At 44.8% G+C, this 23,424-nt stretch overlaps 3 protein-coding genes across 3 annotated transcripts; 2 read left to right on the top strand and 1 right to left on the bottom strand.

Moving 5' to 3' along the window:
* The first annotated feature begins 3,642 nt into the window (after window positions 1-3,642).
* On the top strand, window positions 3,643-12,583 carry LOC134031151 (protein phosphatase 1 regulatory subunit 1B-like). Its single transcript, XM_062474671.1, has 5 exons — window positions 3,643-4,180; window positions 10,461-10,544; window positions 10,642-10,708; window positions 11,628-11,747; window positions 11,921-12,583. Exons 1-5 carry the CDS (start codon window positions 4,064-4,066, stop codon window positions 12,082-12,084), a joined length of 552 nt encoding a protein of 183 aa, XP_062330655.1. The 5' UTR covers window positions 3,643-4,063; the 3' UTR covers window positions 12,085-12,583.
* A 6,203-nt stretch (window positions 12,584-18,786) lies between these two features.
* On the top strand, window positions 18,787-20,011 carry LOC134031145 (phenylethanolamine N-methyltransferase). Its single transcript, XM_062474661.1, has 3 exons — window positions 18,787-18,961; window positions 19,221-19,431; window positions 19,564-20,011. Exons 1-3 carry the CDS (start codon window positions 18,787-18,789, stop codon window positions 20,009-20,011), a joined length of 834 nt encoding a protein of 277 aa, XP_062330645.1.
* Window positions 20,012-20,669: 658 nt separating this feature from the next.
* On the bottom strand, window positions 20,670-23,397 carry gnptg (N-acetylglucosamine-1-phosphate transferase subunit gamma). Its single transcript, XM_062474659.1, has 11 exons — window positions 23,259-23,397; window positions 23,024-23,078; window positions 22,872-22,939; window positions 22,739-22,793; window positions 22,564-22,647; window positions 22,341-22,434; window positions 22,144-22,258; window positions 21,958-22,040; window positions 21,688-21,813; window positions 21,500-21,581; window positions 20,670-21,358 (listed from the first exon to the last, which is right to left on the bottom strand). The coding sequence occupies exons 1-11, from the start codon at window positions 23,317-23,319 to the stop codon at window positions 21,276-21,278; spliced, it is 906 nt and encodes a 301-aa protein (XP_062330643.1). The 5' UTR covers window positions 23,320-23,397; the 3' UTR covers window positions 20,670-21,275.
* Between the last annotated feature and the right edge of the window lie 27 nt (window positions 23,398-23,424).

Genomic DNA, 23,424 nt, shown 5'->3' with positions numbered 1-23,424 from the left:
AAATGCTAAATGCCAGAGCCAAACATTTATGATGATTTAATTACGTTATTCTGGTCAGACCTCAGAGGTCAAGTCCGGTTGAATTGAACAGGTATTTATTTAGAGGGTTATAGTTATCTGAAGCTATTAAAATATATTTTTGATGCACTTTAGTCCTATTGATTGACAGAATATAATTCAATTGGACCCTGATTTCTCTCTGGTTTACGTGTAATTGTTATAGTATAGGTGGTTGCATGAAGCACCACAAAATGTGACACTGCTTTTGAGGAAGTAAATCAATTAATGAGCGGTGACTTGGAAAACAATGTGTGGGCGACATCTGGTGGTGGAAAAACAGAAAATCACAAGTGTCTTCTTGCTGTGTCTGACAATTCTATAACAACGGAAATATTTCACTCATCTTTCATTTATATATATTTTCTTTGAGCAGGCCACACATTTATTAATTAATTAATTTATGTGTCAAAATAATCATGGTGCAGAGGATTAGTGGTGTTAGTTAGTGTGCTGTGATGAGATCCGATCATGTCCCATTGCCCTGTCCGATCTGACAATGCCTTATGTGCGTTTGTGTGCGTGTGTCTTTGTGTGTGGGAAATTGTGTGTATCTACCATTACCATACCTTATGATTTGTCTTACGCAGTTGTGCCCCTTGTGCTAACCACAAACTACAGTTTCCCCTCTCTAAAGACAGAAGGCGCAAGCGCCCCATGATGTGGCCTCCACATGACTGCACTTACAACTACAAAGTCTCAATTCCCCATTAATGGTGATCACGACTTCTCCGATGTCGCCCAAACCTATGAACTAGCACAAAGCATCAAGTCTTCGAATGTAGATCTCATTATGAGAACCATTCATGCTCTTCAACCTATGAGCCTGTGTGAAGGCAGCGGAGTCACAGTGTCTGTCATGGCGGACGTTATGTCACGTGCACAGTGTTGCGCGTCTGTCGGCGTACAGAGATTTATGTACTTATTTTGTCGTATTTGAAACATGATCAATTGATGCATCGACTGATTGATCACCTCCCTGTCTTTGGAGCACTGCCAAGATGAGACAGATAAAATGAAGGACATTATGGGAGAGAATAACAGTTTGGAAGGAAACACACGCCACAGGAAGCACAGTTTAGAGTATGTGCCAAGGGAATGAAGAACCCACACTAGGGTCTACACCTCACCCTGTTCTAATTATAACATTGTCTTGCTCCAGTTCGGTCCAATGGCAGTGGTATAGCTCTACTCCCCAGACAGTAGCTTCTTCCACAATAGAAAAACGTGTTCACATCTGCATTTTCGGATGGGTGATTTATCTCCTGGCCAACCCACCTCGTAAGAGTAGTCAGGTCTGTCAGATGCCCATGCCCATGCATTGCTAATAAGAGCCTATGGCGCACGAGTGTGCTGTATGTGTACAGGCGTGTGTGCGTGTGTGCGTGTGTTAATACCTTTGTGGTGGGAGAAGGCATGTGTGTGTGTGTGTGTGCTCGTACAAAATGAAAGAGACTAGGAGCTGCATGCGTTGGTGTGTATGTGCAAGTGTAGGTCTGGGTTAGGTAACTCTGGGATTCTTGCCCATGCCCTTGGGTGCAAACCAGAGCACTTGCTCTATAACCAGGTGGTGAAATGTCCTGGTAATTGGTTTCATGGCTGTGGGTCAGACGCTTTGGTTGCGACTTTATTTGCGTCCAATTACAAGTGTGTCTGCTGCTTCTATGGTTTAACATCTAATGACATCCTTCCCAGGCTCAACAATGTCTCTGTCCTTTGGGCCTCCAGTGACCGTTTCACTCCTGTCCTCCCATCTTTGTTATTCATCATTTGTGCTTTTCCTTTCCTTCCCCCCCCCCTCTATCCTTCCCCCTCTCCTTCATCCCTCTCTTCCCTCTTCAGTCCCCTCAGCCCCCCCCCCCCCCTCCAGCCCTCCTTCTCTCAGTTGGGCTGAGCCCTGGTGAGTCTGCTGTCCTGCTGACCCCTGTACTGCCCCGTGGCTTAGCGGCCAGAGAGCAGACAGGGTGGCTGCTTATGTTTGTTTATTTTCGGCTGATCTTGCTCTGCTCTGCTCTGTAATGCTCTGCTCTAGTCTGCTGTAGTCTGCTCTACACTAGTCTGCTCTGTAATGCTCTGCTCTAGTCTGCTCTGCTCGAGTCTGTTCTGCTCTGCTCTAGTCTGCTCGGTAATGCTCTACTCTAGTCTGCTCGGTAATGCTCTACTCTAGTCTGCTCGGTAATGCTCTACTCTAGTCTGCTCGGTAATGCTCTACTCTAGTCTGCTCTGTATTGCTCTGCTCTAATCTGCTCTGTTCTGCTCTGCTTTGAGCTCTCTCCCTCCCTTTCTCTTCCCCCCTCCCCTCCACACTGTGGAACCAGGTACTGTAACGCAAACACACAAATATTCAGCTGTGTGTAAAGTTACTGTTGCCATGGCAATATCTTTTTTCTGCTTATAAAAGAACTGATACTAGGATTGTATCCAGCATTTAAGAATAGAAGGTGAAAGGTGATGAGGGACTTTTATAGTTTGACTGAATTAAAATTTTTAAGTGCTTGTCTTTTGTTTCAGATAAAGAATATGATTTGCATAAGAATGGGAGAACAGGGAGTCAGGTGGTTGAGCGGTTATGGAGTCGGGCTCGTAATCTGAAGGTTACCGGTTCGATTCCCGGCTGTGCCAAATGACGTTGTGTCCTTGGGCAAGGCACTTCACCCTACTTGCCTCGGGGGGAATGTCCCTGTACTTACTGTAAGTCGCTCTGGATAAGAGCGTCTGCTAAATGACTAAATGTAAATGAATGACACATTTCCTCACCGGCTAATTGTTGTTCATCTTTCACATAATCTCTCATGAGGATGTCATTATTTTAAACATTATCGTCACGATTACGTCTGCCAGTGTGAGGTTACTTGTTTGTTATCTGTCAATTGTAACATCAACAAAACAATTGTTACTTTACTAAGGGGAACTGTTGTGGTCCACTGTCTACTGGACCACAGTCTAGGGGACTTAGACTGACTGACCGGTCTAAAATGACTAACAGGTCCTCCTCTCTTTTCTGATGTGTGTCTGTGTCACATCTTAACAGCCTGACCCTGCCGGTACATATCTGCTCCCACCAATATCTGCTCCACCAATAGCAGCTCCCAGTCCTTTCAGACAAGGTCAAGGGCACCGAGAGAACAACAGCACTGGGGTGAGATTAGATTCTATACTGTGAACAAATCAGCTTCAGCTTAGCATCGAGCACTTGTAGCCTTCCTACCCCCCTGAATCCTGTCCACCCTATCGCTTTCACACACACACACACACACTCACACACACACACACATTCCTCCTCCAACATTCCCTCATTCATCCCTCCCACCATCCCTCCCACTGAGGTAGTAGAGGCCATCCCTCCTTCACTCACGCGGCACAGGTTTAGAACGAGGGAGTGTGATCGAGAGCCAGGGAGAGTAGTGGAGCGCAGGAGAGAGGGAGAGAGAGAGAGAGAGAGAGAGAGAGAGGGAGAGAGAGGGAGAGGGAGAGGGAGAGGGAGAGGGAGAGGGAGAGGGAGAGGGAGAGACAGAGAGAGAGAGAGAGAGAGAGAGAGAGAGAGGGAGAGAGAGGGAGAGAGAGGGAGAGAGAGAGGGAGGGACAGAAAGAGAGAGACAGAGAGAGAGAGAGAGAGAGAGAGAGAGAGAGAGAGAGAGAGAGAGAGAGAGAGAGAGAGAGAGAGAGAGAGAGGGAGCAGAGTCAATTCGCTGAGCCACTCACGGCACAGTGCACCGGGCTGACAGGCTGACGAATAAAGAGCAAGAAAGAAGGATACCGGGACCCGTCACACCTCAGCTCAAAAGCCCAGTGTTGCAGGAAGAGGAGGAACACTGAAGGGAACCCTCTTGTCACAAGAGCATCCCTCAACTTGCCGTCTTAACCTCCGGTTCTCCAGGAAAACTGAGACAGTTGACTCGGGAGAATTATCAGTGGACTTCTAAGTACCCATCCGAAAGGTTTTCCTTTTTCTTTTTTTTTCTTTCTTTCCCCCGGCCATCTGTGAGTTGGCCGCAGAAGTAGCTCCATGGACCCCCTGCTCCCTGCAGAGATGGACAGAGAGGCAGCGAAGGACAGCAGGAGGATCCAGTTCTCCGTACCGTCTGCTGTCCCGACCCAGCTGGACCCGCGGCAGGTGGAGATGGTGAGTGTGTGAGTGTGTGTGTGTTTGTGTATACGCGCATGCTCAAGTTTGCCTGTTTCACACCTAGGGCGCTTCACTATAAAGGGATCTCCCGTGAAGGGCATTTTTGGCGACAGCTCTTGAGCAAGTTGCTTGCATGAGAGAAAGACAAGAGGCCAGCATGGAGTGTAGAGTGGACTTCAAGTACTTGTTCTATCTTCCCTCTCTACAACTTGGCATCGTGAGAAAACAAGAGCCCAACCTGCAACGTTAGGAGTAATGGTCATGAAGACTATCCAGCTAATTAATGCCCTTTACTCTTGGCATCTGCAGCTGAACTTCCCAAACACTCTATCACACCGTCACAGTGCCAGCCAGCTAGTTATGTAACTGAGGGAGCAGGACTTGTGTTTTCATTGTGTGCACATTTTCCGCTGGGCTGGAGGATTGGGGTTGGCGAAGGGTTTTAAGCTGAGCCACGCAGGTTCAGCAAGAGTACCCTGAAAGGGATGAGGCAACTCTCTGCCCCAGCTAATATACCAGACAGGAGAAGAGAGGGATAAAAACACCAAGAGAAAGGACAGGTACATGGGGGGAAGGGGGAGGAAACCTGAACCTGGGAGACACGAGAGAATTCAGATAAAAACACAATGAGATTATGTGTACGAGTGAAAGATCACCCGTGTGTTATTTGATAGGTGATCTTTCCTTTTCTGAGCGTGACACCAGCCCAACGATGCCAGATAATAGATTAGAGAGGAAGAATTCCAACAAGAAAAAGCCACATTTGCCCTTCAATAGGCAAAGCAATACTAAGAAATGATATCACGAACAGACGTCAGAGTCCTTTTTTAATCCGTGTAGGCTGTTTTGTCTAAAACTTCTGGCGGTCAAGGGATGAGAGGTCCTCACATCCACCTCAACTCTCCTCGGCCACCATCGTGCCCGTCTTAATCACAGAACCACTGCTGCATCTCATCTCCTGACTAATCTGGACCCAGATGTTCACAGGGAAGAGGATGCAGAGTCAAGGAGAGTCCACCAGGGGAACAGAGCATGCATGACTAACTAGGTGCCATGTCAGGAATTGAAATACAGCTGGAAGAAGTGACCATGAGCCGAGGATGTCGAGTTTATCTGCTAACCCCCGGAATGTAGCAAGGGCTCATATCGACTGCTTTCTACTTTCTCCCTGTTTCTGCTGTTGACAGTGCCAGGGTCTTACCAAACAACTAGCTGTGGTTCTTGTGCTCCAGGCCCCTCCCTCCACACCTCCCAGCCCCTCACCTCTGCCTCTGGGACCTTTCACTCACCTCTCGTGTCTGACAATATATTTTTGGAGTAGAGCAGCTTATTCGGAGTCTGCCAAGTTGTTGTTCGTTGTCAAGGGCACTTTGAGGTGTAGGGAGGCAGGAACATTACCACATGAATGGGGTCCTCTGTAGCGCTGCAGAAACAGGTCAAGGGCGGGGGTCTTCCTTCTCCTCAGAATGACGCACGAAGGAGACTGAGTCAGACATAGAGTCTCACAGTGTTCTCTGTTATTGGACATGGACGTATGGGAAGGGCTCCACGTGAATTTCAATGGGGATCAGTCTGCGGTGCAGACCACCCATCTTCCAGTTGATGCGTGCTGTGCGCACGTGAGGGCCAGCAGGGGACGGCACACGGCATAAACAACAACTCTGCCAAACCTCATTAGCATAGAAATTAGATTGGGGTCTAGGGAGGGCGTGGAGAAGGGAAGGAGAGAGCGACTGGAGACAGGAAGGAGAGACTGGAGGTGTGATTAACTGTGTCTTCAAAGGCAGATAAGGTGATAGAGAGGAGAAGGGAATGGAGGAACCGTGAACAAGAAGAGGAGGAACAGGAGAGAGCTATCAAAACATTTGAATAGAAGTAGAAGCCATGTCGACATAAACTAGAACTGTAAAGAAGCGTTACAAGTGGGATATTCCAAAAATAGTTATATATCATGACTCTAACCCCATCAAAACAATCTGTTCGATTTTTTAAATATGTTTTTTAATAGATTTTCTGTCATTGGGAATCAATAAGAGGGACTAGTATCAGATGGAATTGCCTGAATTAATAGGTTTAAATTAAAGGATATGTGGGGTTGGGTAATAGCTCAGTGGTAGAGCATTTGCAGATCAAGATGTCACTTTGGATAATGGCGTCTGCTAAATGATTACATTATTTATTACATTTTAATTAAATCAGATCTCCTGCATCTCCAATCCCCTGGTGAACTCATTCTCAGGTCTTGAAACTGTGGAACAAAATTAAGATCCATCTGTAAAGATTGCATATTTCTGTGTACAGTATACATTTACCAAAACAATAACACTCAATCCACATTGCCAGTAATCCCCTCATAAAAGCAATGGTCACTTTACAAATTAATTTTCCTCCATCCCCTGGATTGAATGAGCTGAAATTTAATTCACGTCTTGTGAATAATTCATATGGTATAGCTAAACACGTTTAGCTTCTATTTGATTTAGAGGAATATTACTTAACTTGTACAAGTATATGAAAACACAGTATGGACCACCAAGTTAATGTGATTTTACTTGGAAATAAATCGGTTTCTATGTCACACAGTAAGTCTTGAGTAGTCAACAAAAGTTAGCGGAAGTATAGTAGTAAACGTCAAACACTCAATTTTTACCATTTGCATTTCTCAATTAATTTTACATGCATATTTAACCACACAGCGTGTGAATGGCTGCAGTGAGACTACCCATGTTAATATGCGTCCCTGCAGCGATGAGAACCACTCTACAGCGAAAGCCGCCCACGGTTCTCGCCCGCCCAGGGAGCACGACTGGCTCTGTAAACACTTGTAGCTCACAAAGGCCTCGGGGCTGGGCAACCACAACCGGTGGAAGACAGGAACCGGGGATTGTATGAATATGTATGCATTCAAAAGGGTCATATACTTGTTGCGAACGAAAAAAATCGGTTTCCTTTTTTACACTTTGGTTTGCATAATTGACATACAGTACAGTACAGACAGTATGCATACAGTGTCATGCAAGTGAAGCAGCTTGTGGAGCAGACTCTGCTCATGGCCGAGGCCCTTGCCGAGAGCCATACGCTTCAGCCAGGTTGCAGCAAGACAAAGGCAGGTCTGTGTACACCGTTAGTTGGTTCATGTATGATGAGGGAACCAGATCATGACCTTTGCGTTTGGGGTTAGCATGGTTAGCATGGTTAGCATTGTTCCAAGAATTTTTCCTGGATCATGTTCCTCCAAAGGACTTTTCCAAACCATGCATGCCATGGACAGATACCTTTCAACTTTGCTTAAGGTTTGCTTAAGAGATTTGATTATTTCTGCAAAGCACGGGAGGCATGGACCCTACTGTCTATATGTTTCTTCTAAGGGTTTGACCAGTAATGAAAGGAACGTGTCGAAACTGTGAATGTTTTCTGGTTTGTAGGTTAAGGCCGTGCTGTTTTCTTCTATGCTATCATATTCACACATTGTCTTCATCAGCACTCCAATATGCAAATGGAGAGCTGTTTGTCTGTGTTTGAGGAACATTTTATCACACTGCTGAGCCTCGACGTTGCATTTTTGGGGAAAATGGAAAACGCTTTGACACTTTAGAAATAGCTTGAAAACACCTAATTCTGAAATCATGTTCATATTTTCACTTTCCTAAAGGCCGTTAAGCAACGCATGAAAGTTCATGTGATGATAATCCTTTACATAACTCAAATGAAATGAAATGATGTGCAGAAAAACAAATGTGCTTATCGGGGTAGCACTGCGTCATACCTTCTTTTCACATTGGAAAACAAGTTACACTCATTTGAAACTGTTCTCCCAAGGCATTCGTTGAGACAATAATTAGTGTTTAAACAGGCAGCCATGATTAATTCCCTATTATACTTCAGCAAGTACTGTACTAATAACTGAAGAAATCAACTTCACACACCTTAATCTCCCAATCAATTTGATGAATGTATCCTTAGGGCTTCTGTATGCTGGGAAGAACATTGAGTCTTTGAGTGGAAGACAGCACACAGCAGGAACTGATTACAACAGAGCTCTGCTTATTAATTACTTCATGGAAAAGCTATTGTACAGTTTACCATTGTGTATTGACTTACCAGCCCCACTACCTATGAGCCAGCCAGCCCAGCCAGCTGACCAGCCAATGTCTTCCACAGTGGCTGTTTACCGTGGTAGTGATTGACCCTTAGGTCCCCAGATGTTGAGTGTTTGTTTTGGTCTGAGCCAGTGTTCCCTGACCTGCCGCGTGCCCATCCTCATCACTTGAATCAGGATAAAAGTTTAATCTGCTCTAATGTGGGCTCTTGCCCCCCCCACGCCCCACCTCCAACACACACACACAGTCCCCTCCTCTGACTCACGGGTTAAACTAATCTGGTCTGCCCAGATCCACCCGCCTTCCCACTCCAAATGATTGATGAGCCATCGCCATCGGTTACACAGGCAGGGTGGTGAGCAGGTTCAAATGGAGTCAAGCTGCTTCCGTCACCTGAAATGCCAAGCCCTCGACAGTATGCTTGCGATAGGCCTTGTCTGACTGCGTTCTTCAATTTTTGAAAATGTATTTCAATTGAGATTGTTGCATTGCAGAACACCGCCTTTGTGGACACTATTATAAAGTTATTTGTGGTTTGCCACTGTGTCACTGTGTGGAGCAGTTAAATGGATACGTGGGAGGCATTCCTTTCAAAGTGGAATAGTACATGGTAGATCATCAACCCATGTGTGTAAGTCATGGTTGCCTTGGAGATGTGGATGAGGTGGAAAGGATCAAAATGGAGCAACACTGGGTTAATATTATTACAGTACTTCCCATCTCTACTGGACATTTGCTGTATATGACTGATGTCATTAACAGGTAATGCTCCACTGAGTTATATCAATTTCAAAAGTTTCTACTCTTTCAAAGTATAAAAAAACATTGACTAGGAAGTATAGGACCTATGCTACCGTTCAAAGACAGAAACCCTCTAGAACGTTCCTGGACCTGTAAATGAAGGGATGAGACGAGCAGATGAGAACCCCACAATCCACATGATCCATTACTATTATCTTATCCCCACAAACCTGAGGGTTAGTATTTGAGCCGCGATCGACCCCCTATCTTCGGTCAAAGATCTACCACAACTATGAACGGGAGAACTGAATGTGAGGGGGTGGAGTGGAATTTCAAGTGGTGCCTTCCAGCCCTGGCCATCCTCCCCCTCCTTCCTCCTCCACCTCCTTCCTCCTCCACCTCCTTCCTCCTCCACCTCCTTCCTCCTCCCCCTCCTTCCTCCTCCACCTCCTTCCTCGGGGAAGGGCACACTCATATGCAGCTTCATCTGCTCACCTGGAGCCCCCGCAAGTCAGGGAGATGAGCGCATGTCTGCTCATGAGATGAGATTGGTCTTCTTGAGAAATGTGTGTGTGTAGATTACTTATAACATCGCATTTCAAATAACCGAAGACCCCACTGTCCAGTCTACCCTCCTCTGACACACCATCCTGCTAGCTTCTCCGCTCAACAGGCAAACCATAGCAAAGGTTAATAAAGGAGCACAAATCAAAAATTCAAAAAGAGGATTTTAAAGGAACTGGAAGTACATTGGGTGGGGAAGGAACAGCCAGGATTAGACAGGGGTGAAAAGAGCACAAGATTACCACTAAGGAGAAGGAAATGGAGCAAAATGGAAAATATTTTAATACAGCTATCCCTATCCTGACATACTTTTAAACCAGGAAGCCATTATGGTCATGATGTAATCTAGTTTTGGGGATTATTTGGGTTCCAAATAATTTGCTGCTGTTGTATTGTGATGTGACCTTGTGTTTTCATCCAACTACTATTTTACGGTTGGTCTGAGTTTGATATACAGATAATGTGTATATTGTATAGTGTATTGGCTAAGGAAATTAACCATTATTAAAGTGGGTTGTATACACTAGTGAGCAGGATTTGGGAAAACTGTTTTTGGAAAAATACTTTGTTGATCAAATTAAACAACATTTCTCCTGCCGGTGCACTGTCAAATAATTCTGCAATGTTGTTTCTTTACCGGAAGAAAATATTTATATTATTTATTTTTTAAATGTAATCAGTTTTTCAGCTGTGTAAATAAGGATTTGGTCCAGTTTGGTTTGCCACAAAAAAACTGGGGGAAAGTGCAAAACTGTTGAAAAAGTTGGTTTAGCTGTTCAAAACATGGAACCTGTCAAATGTGATGGCCTCAAACTGGTGGGACATAACCACAACCTATCTAGGTAAAGATCTTAACCCAGTCTTTCATTTAGATTCGACGGAGGAGACCAACCCCTGCTACGTTGTTCAGACTGACAGACCATGCATCTCCTGAAGATGATAATCCCACACACCAGGTAGGTACCATCATGGGCTGGTTCCAAACGAAGGGTTAAGCTGTTCTCTTTTCATGATGTGCCCAAGTTTTAATTGTATTTTTCTTTGTTTGGGCAGTGGGAACATGGTGTCCTCAAAACAAAGAGAGTCAATGCCACAGTGTATCAACCACCATCACTCAAAGGTACATCAACTGTGTGCCACAGTGTTTGAGTGTGTGTTTACGTATGGGTGTGTAATTGTATGTGTGTGTTTATGTGTGTGGTTTTGTTTGTGTGGACGTGTGCGTGTTTATGTGTGTGTGTTTGTGCTCGTACTTGTGTGTGTTACATAATGCAGATGCAATTTAAAAGACCTCCCCTTGTTGTGTCTCCTTGCCCATGTGGCCTCGATCCTTTTTGACGGAGTAGATTTTTAATGGAAAGTCTAAATCTCTACGCAAGGTGTTTGTGTGGGCAGGAATGGGGCATGTGTATGTGCATGTGTGCATGTGTGTGTTCTGTGTGTTAACGTGTGGGTGTTGTGAGATTAAGGACAGAGACAGCTGTGAGTCTGCGTTCTTCTGGATCATCCTAGATTAGAGGACGGGGTACACATCTGTAATACAGACTTGTCGTAATACAGACTTGTCACACACACATGCACACACCCACACACCAATACACAGACAACAAATAAATGAATGTTCTGACTGTTGTTACACATACAGGACATCCTGAAGTTAGTTCTATAGTAGTTCTGCCGACCTAGTATATATTTTCGCACAAACATTACTCAAATTAGTGTTCTAAATTAAACAACAGCATGCTTCACATTGACTTGCTTACAGAATGATTCAGCATTATTTCGCAATAGACGGTGGGACTTGGAAATGGAAATATAAACTTGATATTTGAACTTTACAGACCTGAGGGTCACATTGTTCTTTCCTGTGACTAGACGGCCTGGCCATTGGAATGTGCACTTGATTTTAAGACACAAATGTTGCAAAAACTGTTGCCACAGCTGTGCTCAAACATTGTCCTCTTTGTTTTTGTGCGTGCATGTGTGTGTGTCTGTGTGTGTGCGTGTTAATGTCTGTGTGTGTATATGTGTTGGCACAGCTGTACAGAGGATGGCCCAGGCCCATATGGAGACTCTGGGGTCGGTAGACAGAGAGGACCCCTCCTCTGAAGACGAGGACAGTGAGGAGAATCAGGAGTCGTTCCCAAGCACAGACACAGGTGACACACTCGCACACACACCTGCCTCAACAATGACAACCCAAGAGACAATCGAGCCGACTTCTCTGCCTCTCTGCTTCTCACACCCTCTCCCACATAACCCACCGCTAATAATATCCTGAACAAACGCTGCAACGTTTAACCTGGGAACGCACGTCTTGGTTTTTCCTTAGAATCCCAGACCGATACGAAGTCTATGGAAAACCAATCAAGAAGGCTCTTGGGATCAGAAGTCAATTCCGAGAGAAGATCACTTCCTGTCAACCCCCGGAGAGCCCATCATGGAGATGAGGAGGAAGAGGAGGATGATGATGGAGGGGAGGGGAAGGGAGAATGAAAGAGCGACGTGTGCTGCGAGAAAAGGGAGTGGTTAAGGTTGATTCAAGTATTTTTTATTGTTACTAACCAACTTAAAGTAAGATGAGAGATGTATGTTCGCGTGTGCTGGTACGTGTGTGCGTGTGTAACAAAACACAGGGAATTTCATCAGAAAGATGACTCTAGGAGGTCAGTGTATGAGCATGTGTGGAAAGATCCAGATGGCCCATCCATCTTGGCCCAGGCTGCTGCATCATGGGATATGTCCAGCAAGCCAAATTGGCCACCGTGTTGCAACACTGATAATTGTGTCAAAGGTTTGTGAGCCTGTCTTGGTATAAAGAATCTGTTTTGAAGTATTGGTGAAGGTGACTGAGGACACCATGCATGCCCTGTGTGCTCAGCATGTAGCAGAATGTGCATGGGTCTAAATGAGTGATCATTTTGTCAAATCGTTTATAAAAAAGTAGATACTTTAGATACTATGTTCATTGCTAATAAAATGACTATATTATTCATTTTATGATTCATTTGTATGTCTGTTGTTAGGGTGTATAGTGAGTGGTCTGGAGCCTATGTGCTCCTGGGAACACAGTTCTATCTGAATATAATTGAAAGTACAGTATAACACATTGTATTTAAAGTATATTTACATTTACATTTAGTCATTTAGCAGACGCTCTTATCCAGAGCGACTTACAGTAGGTACAGGGACATTTCCCCCGAGGCAAGTAGGGTGAAGTGCCTTCCCCAAGGACACAACGTCATTTGACACGGCCAGGAATCAAACTGGCAACCTTCAGATTACTAGCCCGATTCCCTAACCGCTCAGCCACCTGACTCCCCATATTTACAGTTTAAAATAGACAAAACAGCTTTTGAAAATAAGTGTGGGCCAGAGTGGGTAATGGATAGTGGGAAGTTCACATGACATCTTCATAAACAGCAAGCAGCATAACTCTAACAAACTCATTCAACTAGACATCATAAACCTGAATGCCCTACACACCATGCTGTTTGTGCACTGTATGCCACAGTCTTAAACTGACATCTAGTGGCCAGATAAAATATTAAAAACAAAAAAAAGAAAGTAATTGACCTTGACTACGTAATGCAAACACTCTCCCCACTTTTACCTTAAAACAATCAAATGAAAATCCTAATTAACATATTAATCTCACCAAGGCTTCCTTTCTTCCTATTTGTGCCCAGATTGTCATGTAGTACCACATCTTCAGGAAACTTATATATTGGTATAATGTATTTGTCTTATTATATAATATAATACAACTATAAAGATAGGAACCCGTGTGTGCTGTAATATAAAAATATAAATATTAGCCGTAGGATAGTTTTGGAGTGCTTATGTGTTTGTTGTTGTGAAGTCTTATGTCCTTTCTGCACATTTCTCATACTCAATTTTCAGTCAGACTTCAACCATCATCAGTCATTTTCTATGATAAGGAAAATAAACGTAGCAACCAGTTCATCCTACTTCTTGTCAGTTTCATTGTCTCTCAGCCAGTTCAACATATCTGTTCTCTCTCTTTCAACCAGTATCTCCTCATGTCTGTTCACTCGTCATGTCTGTTCACTCCTCATGTCTGTTCACTCGTCATGTCTGTTCACTCGTCATGTCTGTTCACTCGTCATGTCTGTTCACTCCTCATGTCTGTTCACTCGTCATGTCTGTTCACTCGTCATGTCTGTTCACTCCTCATGTCTGTTCACTCCTCATGTCTGTTCACTCGTCATGTCTGTTCACTCCTCATGTCTGTTCACTCCTCATGTCTGTTCACTCGTCATGTCTGTTCACTCCTCATGTCTGTTCACTCGTCATGTCTGTTCACTCGTCATGTCTGTTCACTCGTCATGTCTGTTCACTCGTCATGTCTGTTCACTCCTCATGTCTGTTCACTCCTCATGTCTGTTCACTCCTCATGTCTGTTCACTCCTTATCTTCCCTCTGTCCCTCCTCTGCCTTCTTATCTCTTCATCTGTCCCTCGGGAAACCTGACTCTACCTGGATCTCTTAATATGGTAACAGGATGTGTGTGTCTGCGTGTGTCTGTGTTTGTGCGCACTCTGTAGGATACAACTCTGTATCTCCTTCTTCTGACTATGTGTCCTCTTTAACTTACCACAAGTCTCTCAAACGGTAGCTCTTCTTCATGTGATATGCTTTTTTATAGGGGTAGACTGGAGATTATTTATTTGTTTTCATATTTGTTTTCAAATAACCAAATCATCAGTTTAGCTAGATTCTCCTGTATGTGTCATCCATTTACAAACAAATGTACATCCTGTTCATGCCACAGGTTGAACTTTGACCTGTTCTTGTGTACTGGCACTTAGAGATGATTGCTGCCCACTGGAAACGTTTAAGGTTGAGACATCACTCACAAGCCTACTCTTTCCATCAACACACACCACTGCCCAGCACTATCAAGGAGCTGGTTGATATCCCCACTTCGGAATCACTGACAGTCTTACAATTAAATTCCAGGCACCTCTAGAAAATCTTCATTTTAGTTGTGACAAATTGTAAAAAGTAAATCCAGGGAAGTTCATAAGAGTAAAAATGTTTGTTTGCCGAGTGTGAATTTGAAAGTAGACCACATTTGTCCGTAGGTATTTTTTAAGACGTAAAAAACATTGTGGGGACCAAACAACAGTGTATCATTTCGATAAAGATTGCTTATATTCATGTGACAGTTGTCAGGTATTTAAATCAATTGCCACATGTTAATGTATGGGTTGTAGGAGTCATGACCAAATATGTTATGCTGGTAGGGTTAGCAACTGAGTGCTTTGCAAGTTCTTATCTGCACTTTATGTGTGTGTGTTTTTTTATGCGTGTGTGCGCCTGTGTGTGTGTGTGCGTGTGTACGTGTGTGTATGTGTGTAAAAGAATCCTTCCCGTCATCTGTCTCTCATTATCTCTCTCCACTGTGAGTGCCAGCCAGACGATTGGTGTCGAGTGTCATCACAATCAGGCGTACAAGAAAAACGTTCTAAAATAGCCCATGAATAGGCTATATAAGCCCAGTCGCACACAACAAAGTCACAAAGCGACACAGCACCATTCTGTGACCGGCTTCAGTCCATCCACCTGGACACAGAGGGAGAACAGCTGGCTTAGACCAAATCTATCAATCTGATCCACAACATAGGAACAGAGAGCACTTACCGAAGCAGACAGAACCAGCCTTGGGGCAGAGGCACAGGTACAAGCCGTGACCACTGCCGATCACTCACTCTGCAGTACCCCTAAACTGACAGCCCGTCAGCTATCTGCCCGACCAGGAAGTGGACCAAGGAATGGACTGATTGACAGATACCCTGCCCAAATCAACGGACACAGAAGAGAGAGCCGCTCACTCCCAGACGAGCGCCGACTCAGACACACACACGGGGGGGGGGATGAGGAACCTGGTGGTGCCGGGGGAGCGAGTGGGCAGTGTGAGGGCGCTGGCGCTGGACAGCAGTATTCAGGAGGAGGACTGGCAGAAGGGACAGACCTATAACGCCCACTGGCACAGCGTCTGCCTCATCCCTCGCCCGTGGGAGAGGTGGGTGGCACTGCCAGCTGTACACACACACACACACACGTACGGCATTACTGATTCTGTATGCGTGGCCTCACTTTTTGCATTCCTGCTGTGAATTTGCCGTGGTTTCATCGCTGTGTTTTTCGATATGATAAGGGTTTCTCATTTCACAGAATAATCAAATGTTCCTTCAGTGATGCTCTTCGGTCCATACATCACACAGTTATGCATAGCTCATTGAATAACATTCAATAAAATAAAATGTTACCAACACAGTATAGTTTGACAATGTAAACTGGAATTTTACATGGTAGAGAAGAAGAGACAATATACAATTAAAACAAAGCAAGACCGCCACTTATCTCTCTCTTTCTCTCTCACCATGTAGACAGTCTGTGACTGAGGTGCAGTACCATGGTAACCAGACCCTCTCCAGACAGTGGGAGGCCCGCATGCTGCTGCAGCGCTGCCTCTCAGGAGCCATCCTCCATGGAGTCCTGGAACCACAGCTGCCCCCGAAGGCCCCACAGATCATCAGATCCCAGCCCACCTCCCCACCCCCCCTGGGGGTGAGGGCTTCCAGGGGCTTCATGGTGGAGGTCCACTGTACCACCATGCCAAGGAGATCCACAGTGGGGGTGGCAAATCTGCCCCCGTTAGGGACCACTGAAGTGGGCTTTAGTAAAGTCTCCAGGTCCCTGGGACGGGCGCTGGCTCCGGAAGCTCAGAGAGGGTGAGAGAGAGAGAGAGAGAGAGAGAGAGAGAGAGAGAGAGAGAGAGAGAGAGAGAGAGAGAGAGAGAGAGAGAGAGAGAGAGAGAGAGAGAGACGTTTTTTTGCAGTTTATTTTGCCATAGAAAACTATTTAAGCAGCAAACTGATTATTATATTTTAAACTTGCAGATTATTTTAAATGTTTGATTATTTCAATAATGGATTGTATTTTTGAAAGTGATACAGCAGCGTGTTTACAATGCTCAGTATCCTAAAGCTAAATGTGTTTTTTTTGCTGACTGGTTACATGGTACCCAAGGAGTATAGATTGTTTAATGTCACGGATAAATTTCAAGTGTCTGGGATGTTGTTTTCCACAATAAAGCTTTACAATGAAGCTGTTTGTCACTCTGTCTAGGGTTAAAGGTTTAGGCTTAAGAAACATTAAGTATTCAGGCAAAGGTTACTACTTCGTCCATAACAGTCTAGAAATGTGTGTGACGGATAGTCTTAAGTAGGTATATCATGTATGTGGGAGAAAATAGTACTTATTTTGCCTGAAAGAAGTACAAATTATTTATATTTTCCAGCCCTCACCTCAGTTCATTCACAAGGACAATTGTCGGACACACTAACATATAGGGACTGTCCAACAAAATTAGACTAAAGCTCTGGTTATTTTGGGCACCAGACTCTCATCTCGTCTGAATCAACACATCCCCACAGATGGGATAACGACAAGCCCATTTGGCCAAAGCCCTGCTCCCTCAATATGAATAACACAGTATTAATACTACTGGCAACACCTTCCAAATTCTTTCTCGAGTGATGAAAATGTCACACTTTAATCAGACTGTTCATAAGGACAAAGGAGGGTGCCGGTGATGTGCACTCACTGACCCTCAACATCTAAACAAGGCCCAGATTCTAGGCCAGACACTTGAATGAGGTGTCTTTGGGCTGAAGGCTGGTATGAGATGTACAGTCACCGTAAACTATTACAGCAGGTTGACAACCATGGTTCATTATACCATTTCAATAACACACGTTTTCCCTAAAGGTTGCGATACTATGCTATGAATTCCTTTGATACATGGAAGTCAAATCAATTTGCCACAGCCTTAAAGCTTTCTCTGTTTTGGTTAACAAATATAACTCAATTACAAATGAAACTAATAGAACGGCACTCACTTTTTCAAATAAACACAAACACAATTGACCTTACATGTCTGATCTCTGAAGTAAGCCTTCTAAATGGGATTAGACAGACATTTTACACAGGGGATTCCTGGGTGATGGGAAAGTGTGGGTCTGTCGCCATCGCCAGCCCTGGTGCTAAGTGGACTAACTGAATAAGCTTGTGACATTTGTTCCCTCTTGGTACCATGTGCTGTTGTCTTTTTATGATGCTAGGCTGAAACAAAGGGTGTGTGCGCGTGTGAGTATGTGTGCGCGCATGCATGTGTGTGCGTGTACATATTCTGTATGTATTTCTATGAATGTGTGTGTGCATGTGTTTGTGTGTGTGTGTGCGTGTGTGCGTGTGTGTGTGTGTGTGTGCATGAGTGTGTGTGTGTGTGTTTGTGTCTTTAGATGATGACTCATTATGTGGATTAATTGACATGTCGACTGTAGCACCATTAAGATACGAGTATGTATTGACTCACACTAAGAAAGTCTCCTTCCACCAATTACAACAGCTCTATATGATATCAATCTATTGCTGCCTGTCCACTAAATCTTAGCAAAACACCAAACAAAATGTCTGCCCTATAGTTGACTTTAATGCACCTGCAGTACACTGTCATTTGAAAGGCCCATATTATGATGAGGAGATAGCAGAAGATGTAAAAGAAGTGGGTGAGAGGCCAGGAAGCATTTGTGTGGGTGGCCATTAGTATGTTTCCTGGTTGAGGAAGCCCTCTCGATGATGAAATCAGAGCCTTGGGCCAGCGAAAGTGGACAGCCCTAATGCTATCAGGTGGTTCCACAGCCCAAAAAGGGGATCGCTATCTCATCCCATGAAGAGAAAGAGAGGGAAAGACAGAGAGAGAGTGTGTGTATGTTGTTGTGTGTAAGAGAAAGAGAGAGATTAATACACTGATTGCCTTTGAGCAGGGAGACAATAACACACATTGTTCGTTCTCGGTGGAAACACAGACCAAAAAAGTACATGCCCACATAATGACAACCCCCCCCCCCCTCTCTCTCTCTCTCTCTCTCTCTCTCTCTCTCTCTCTCTCTCTCTCTCTCTCTCTCTCTCTCTCTCTCTCTCTCTCTCTCTCTCTCTCTCTCTCTCTCTCTCTCTCTCTCTCTCTCTCTTGGTCTGATACACACACACAAGTATAAATTCTGAGATCAACAGCTCCAAAAAGACAGAAGCACACTCACCTGGTGACCTACTGACAGGAGACTACAGATATCCCAAACAAAAAGAACCAGCCAGAGAAAGAGAAGGATGGACAAGGAGAAAGAGGGAGAAGAAGGTGTGGCAGCCATGGCAGTTCTCTACCAAGGGTTTGATCCCGCTGCGTATCTTCAGTATAACTACACGTCACCTCGGGCAGACTTTGAGCGACCAGACAGCATCGTTCCATGGAAACTAGGGTGTCTACACAGAGCTTTCACTGAAGGTAGGGAGATGTATGTGCTTGATGTAATGGAAATCAAGCATGATTTGATTATGGAGGAAGAAAATGTCAATGTAACATGCTTTTTGTGTGCATGTGTGTGAGTAGTGACCAAGTTCTATGTGAATTCATATTCTCTCTTCTGTCTTCCAATCTTTGTTTCTCACATTTCTTTGCTATCGTGTATTTTGATCTCTCACCGTCTTGCTCTTTTCCCCTCGCAACCTCTCCTTCTCGTCTCCCTCTCCCACTCTTACTCCAGGTGATGTGAGTGGTGAGGTGTTGCTGGACGTAGGTTCAGGCCCCACCATCTACCAGGTGCTGAGTGGCTGTGAAGTGTTCAGCAAGGTCCTCCTCACAGACTTCCTGGAGGTGAACAGACAGGAGCTACGACGCTGGCTGCACAACGAAGAAGGCTTCAGCCTGGACTGGACCCCCTACCTGCAGCACGTCTGCAAGTTGGAGGGTCGGAGGTGGGTGAGGGGATGGGGGGGGACTTCTGTGTGTGTGCCTGAAGGCAAACGACACAGAGACAGGCTATCAGATATGTATGAGGAGCTGTATCTGTAGGCACGATCAAATGATGTCATCGTTTTGCTCTCTAGCCCCTCGGCATGGATGGAGAAGGCTGCCCGTCTGCGCACCGTTGTCTCAGACGTCCTTCACATCGACGTGCACCGGCCCTGGCCCCTCTCCCTGGACGCCCTCCCCGCCTTGCCCCCCTCCGGGGCCGACTGCCTGGTGTCCTGCTTCTGCCTGGAGAGTGTCAGCCCCAACCTGGCTTTCTTCACCCAGGCCCTGGGCCACATCGGGGGGCTGCTCCGACCCGGAGGCCACCTCCTCCTGATCGGGGCCCTGGGGGAGAGCTATTACCTGGGGGGACCAGGGGTGAGGATCCCTGTGGTGCCCCTGGATGAAGCCCAGGTGTGTGCCAGCCTCACAGCCAGTGGGTACACCTTGGTGAGGCTGGAGGTGTACACGCTGCCTCCAGATATGAGGGTCGGGGTGGATGATGTATCAGGTGTGTTCTTTGCAAAGGCGAGGAAGGAATAATTGGGAGTGTCGGAAAAGAGAGAGGGAGAAAGCGAGGGATAGTGAGGAAGAGATTGAAAGGCAGAAGTGAGGGTGTTTTGGTTATGAGGGGTAAGTGGGATGCAGGGAGGTTGGTGGGTTTGATAGGAGACAAGAGTGAGAAACCGAAGCAAAAAAAGAGAACTATCAGCATATCTAATATTCAAGGTAACCTATTAACATTGTGTAAAAAACCTGATTCATTCAAGTAGCATTTGAAAGGATCTGTGCTTGACTAGGCTTGCCTACAGCAATAGAGTCAGTGTCTCTAAAAGAGCAAACCCTGTACATCTTTCACTCTGCCCAGGTAATGACAGTATTTCAAATAAGCTACTACAGTGTACTGCTTGAGAAGGAAGAATACTATGTATTATACTGCCCTCTGCTGTTTAGAGATACATATTGCAGCGTATACCCCCAAATTCACAGACATTCAAATTCAAAAGTCTCCCGTCAGCTTAAACTGTTATGGTATAAACAGTCTGGTGCTGTGGGTCTTTTTGCACAACAGAATCACAAAAGGGCTCTTTGTTTCTAAATAAATTGTAGATCCCTTTTATAATAAATGAAAGTTGTACAGTCCATTGTACTTATAGCATATTGGATCCATATAATTGGCCAAGCAGCAGTTAATGACTCATTACTCAAGTGTTGGTTTTATTACATTGTTTTCATTTTGACACGTCATTTCATACTCGAAAAGTGAAAGGGACTTCCATCTAAGAGAGTGTCGTTGCATCATGTCCTCCTTCGGCTGTTTTGATTGGATCCTCATGTGCATAACCCTTACTAATGGACACACAGTCATACTTTTCCCGTGTGTCTTTGAGTTAGGTCAATAAAGCCTAATGTTTCATTTGAACAGCAATGGTCTTGAATCATCATTTGTTAATGTCGGTTGGATTTCCACTGGAGACATGTGACCTGTTGTAGTCTGTCAGAGCTTTCCATCTCTCGTTTGTGGCGCTCCTTGCCAGCCCCCTTGAGGCGGTGCTTGGTGGCGTCGTAGACCCAACGTCTGGCTGGTTTGTTCACCCTGCCGCAGATCTCAGTGTCCAGATGGTTAAGAGCAAAGTGCCTGTTGCAGACCTCACACGGCAAAAGGGTGGAGTCAATGGGACCGGTTGGCTGGCGGACTCTAGGACCGACCTGTATTTTTGGCATCAGACTTCGGTACTTGAGTCACCTGACAGCTACAAGATTCCCCACCCCCCCCCCCTTGTTATGGATGTAGTGTCCCATTCCTTCAGACCACATCTGTGATGAGGCCAATGTCTCCTCTCAGATAACGGTCCCCAACAGCATTACTCACTGGATCCTTCACATCATCTGAATTACACAGAGACACAGCAGGGGAGAAAAACATGCTTGTATTAGACAGTCTAGGGTAGTGGCAACATTTCATGTTGAGACCGTTTGACTACAGAAGTTGGAATGAGATATTTATCTGGACATGCAGATGAGGTTCACCTGTGTTTGGTTGGTGGGGGATGTTATGTTGTGTGAGGAGGGCCTGTAGTCTATCAATCTCTTCTCTCTGCTTGCGTAAGTCCTACAGAAAACGTTGTTTTAGAACTTTCTCCAAATAGTCCATGTATATAGCTTAGGCAAGTAGTGACATCTTACTAATGAAAGAATTGAATCGCACTGAACTTTACCTCATTGCATTTCTGAAAGGAGTTTTGAGTATTTGAAGGGGTAGTGACCTCCTGTTTCACCTTGACCTTTTGGCTCTTCAGGAAACCAGCATCCTCAAAAATATCTCTCAGTAGATTATTGTACCCCTGCCAGTAAAGGAAGACAGGTACATCTTAGAGAGCTACTTACTGTATCTAGACGATCCCCGAAAAACGAATATTGTGTGAGAGTAGTCTGGAAACATTTATGTTTACGAGTTCCCGGATAGGATGGTGTAATACTATAGTCACCTGCTCAGTGATTAGTTCCTCATACAGAGCCTGCTCAGCCTCATCCCATTCTTTCTGCAGCACTTCACTTAGGATCGGGTACACTTGTTGAACACACATACACACCAAGTTTCAGAGCTCAGCATTTACGTTGTATTATTTGCAGGAAGACATGGCCAGCTTTTGGCCAGCTTTTAGCCGACTTACCTAAGAGAGAATGTGGGTGGCAGACTAGAGGGGTCTCGAACGTCAGGGAGTAAATACAGGTACTGGGCTCCGACACCTGAGCCAGCTTGCTGCTTATGCCACAGGTAAGAATGACCTGTAGATTTCAAAGGGTTAAATTCTGGTGTTTTATGTAGCATGTTGGGTCAGGGCAGGAAACAAAACAACACTGAACCCACCTTGGTTTGTCTATTTCGGTTCCCACATACATCCCCTTCTCTCATCCACATGGCCATGAACGTGTTGTTCACAATTTCCCACTCCTGCCAGATTCTGTTAAGAGAACCAGGGGTGAAAGTCAATGGAAATACTTCAGTAATGAGAAGGACAAAGGCAGCATGGTCGGTGTGGTTAGAAGGATCTCTAGTACAAATAGGACTGGGCTGTGCAAGCTGTACTCACCCTAGTATTCCACTATAAGCATTCCACCTGAATGACTGCTCATGTTGAGTGATATTGTGGAATGGACAAAATTCATATTTATACCTGTGCAGAGCGGGGAAACACTATAGGGTTATATACATCTATAATGTAATCTATGAAAATGGGTAGAATGTATGTGATGACAGGAACTTACGTGGACTCAATGTAGCTGAAACACTTTCCTGCCAGTGTATGTAGATGAGGTGGTCCTTGAGGGGGAAAGCCAGGGTCATCAAACTAGGACCATTATGATTGGCTCAAAACGGATATCAGGTGATTGCTTTTACCTGATACTGGGGTTGGGGTTGCCTTGGGCTGAAGCCTGCTTCCCTGAACCAACAACGGATTGTTGAGCCTGAACAAAAAAAGGTGCAAAAAATCGTTATTTATATTCAACGAGCGGTGCAGATATGGTAACTGAGCTGACATTAGCACTTACCCAAATGTATTTGGTTCCTCCACAATCTTCATTTTACCCGCAAATGCATCTGACACTGAGTAAGAAAAACAACAATAAAGAAGCAGTGTAAACACGTCTTGAAGTTCAGATCATACTTGACTAAATAGTCAATGACATCAGGAAACAGACTTCTTATACGTATGGCTTATACAGTAGTAACCATACGTATGGCTACTTTAGAACTTCATCATTCAGTCATTAATCAGGTACTTACCAAGAAGTATTAAAAATATAATCCGCAATATGTGAGATTGTCCATTAGGTATGCAATACATGGTTGACTATTTTGAGTCGATAAATGTTCTTTCACTCCAACAGAATATACCGCTGCTGTTAGATATACTTTAGTTCCTACAATTACAAAACACGTGATCAGGTCA

This window comes from Osmerus eperlanus, chromosome 12 (genome assembly GCF_963692335.1).
Source record: "Osmerus eperlanus chromosome 12, fOsmEpe2.1, whole genome shotgun sequence".
Taxonomy (NCBI): Eukaryota; Metazoa; Chordata; class Actinopteri; order Osmeriformes; family Osmeridae; genus Osmerus; species Osmerus eperlanus.
Note: the sequence above shows the minus strand (reverse complement) of the source record. Positions and strands in the feature narration are given on the sequence as shown.

Bases quoted from the DNA above. Each gene is read 5' to 3' on its own strand.
- LOC134031151 (XM_062474671.1), top strand. From the start codon at position 4,064: ATGGACCCCCTGCTCCCTGCAGAGATGGACAGAGAGGCAGCGAAGGAC. The intron at 4,181-10,460 runs GTGAGTGTGTGA...TCTTTCATTTAG, and splicing joins ACCCGCGGCAGGTGGAGATG to ATTCGACGGAGGAGACCAAC. The intron at 10,545-10,641 runs GTAGGTACCATC...TTGTTTGGGCAG, and splicing joins ATGATAATCCCACACACCAG to TGGGAACATGGTGTCCTCAA.
- LOC134031145 (XM_062474661.1), top strand. From the start codon at position 18,787: ATGGACAAGGAGAAAGAGGGAGAAGAAGGTGTGGCAGCCATGGCAGTT. The intron at 18,962-19,220 runs GTAGGGAGATGT...CTCTTACTCCAG, and splicing joins ACACAGAGCTTTCACTGAAG to GTGATGTGAGTGGTGAGGTG. The intron at 19,432-19,563 runs GTGGGTGAGGGG...TTTGCTCTCTAG, and splicing joins TGCAAGTTGGAGGGTCGGAG to CCCCTCGGCATGGATGGAGA.
- gnptg (XM_062474659.1), bottom strand. From the start codon at position 23,319: ATGTATTGCATACCTAATGGACAATCTCACATATTGCGGATTATATTT. The intron at 22,940-23,023 runs GTAAGTGCTAAT...TTTTTTGTTCAG, and splicing joins GAGGAACCAAATACATTTGG to GCTCAACAATCCGTTGTTGG. The intron at 21,814-21,957 runs GTGACTATAGTA...CTTTACTGGCAG, and splicing joins AGGAACTAATCACTGAGCAG to GGGTACAATAATCTACTGAG.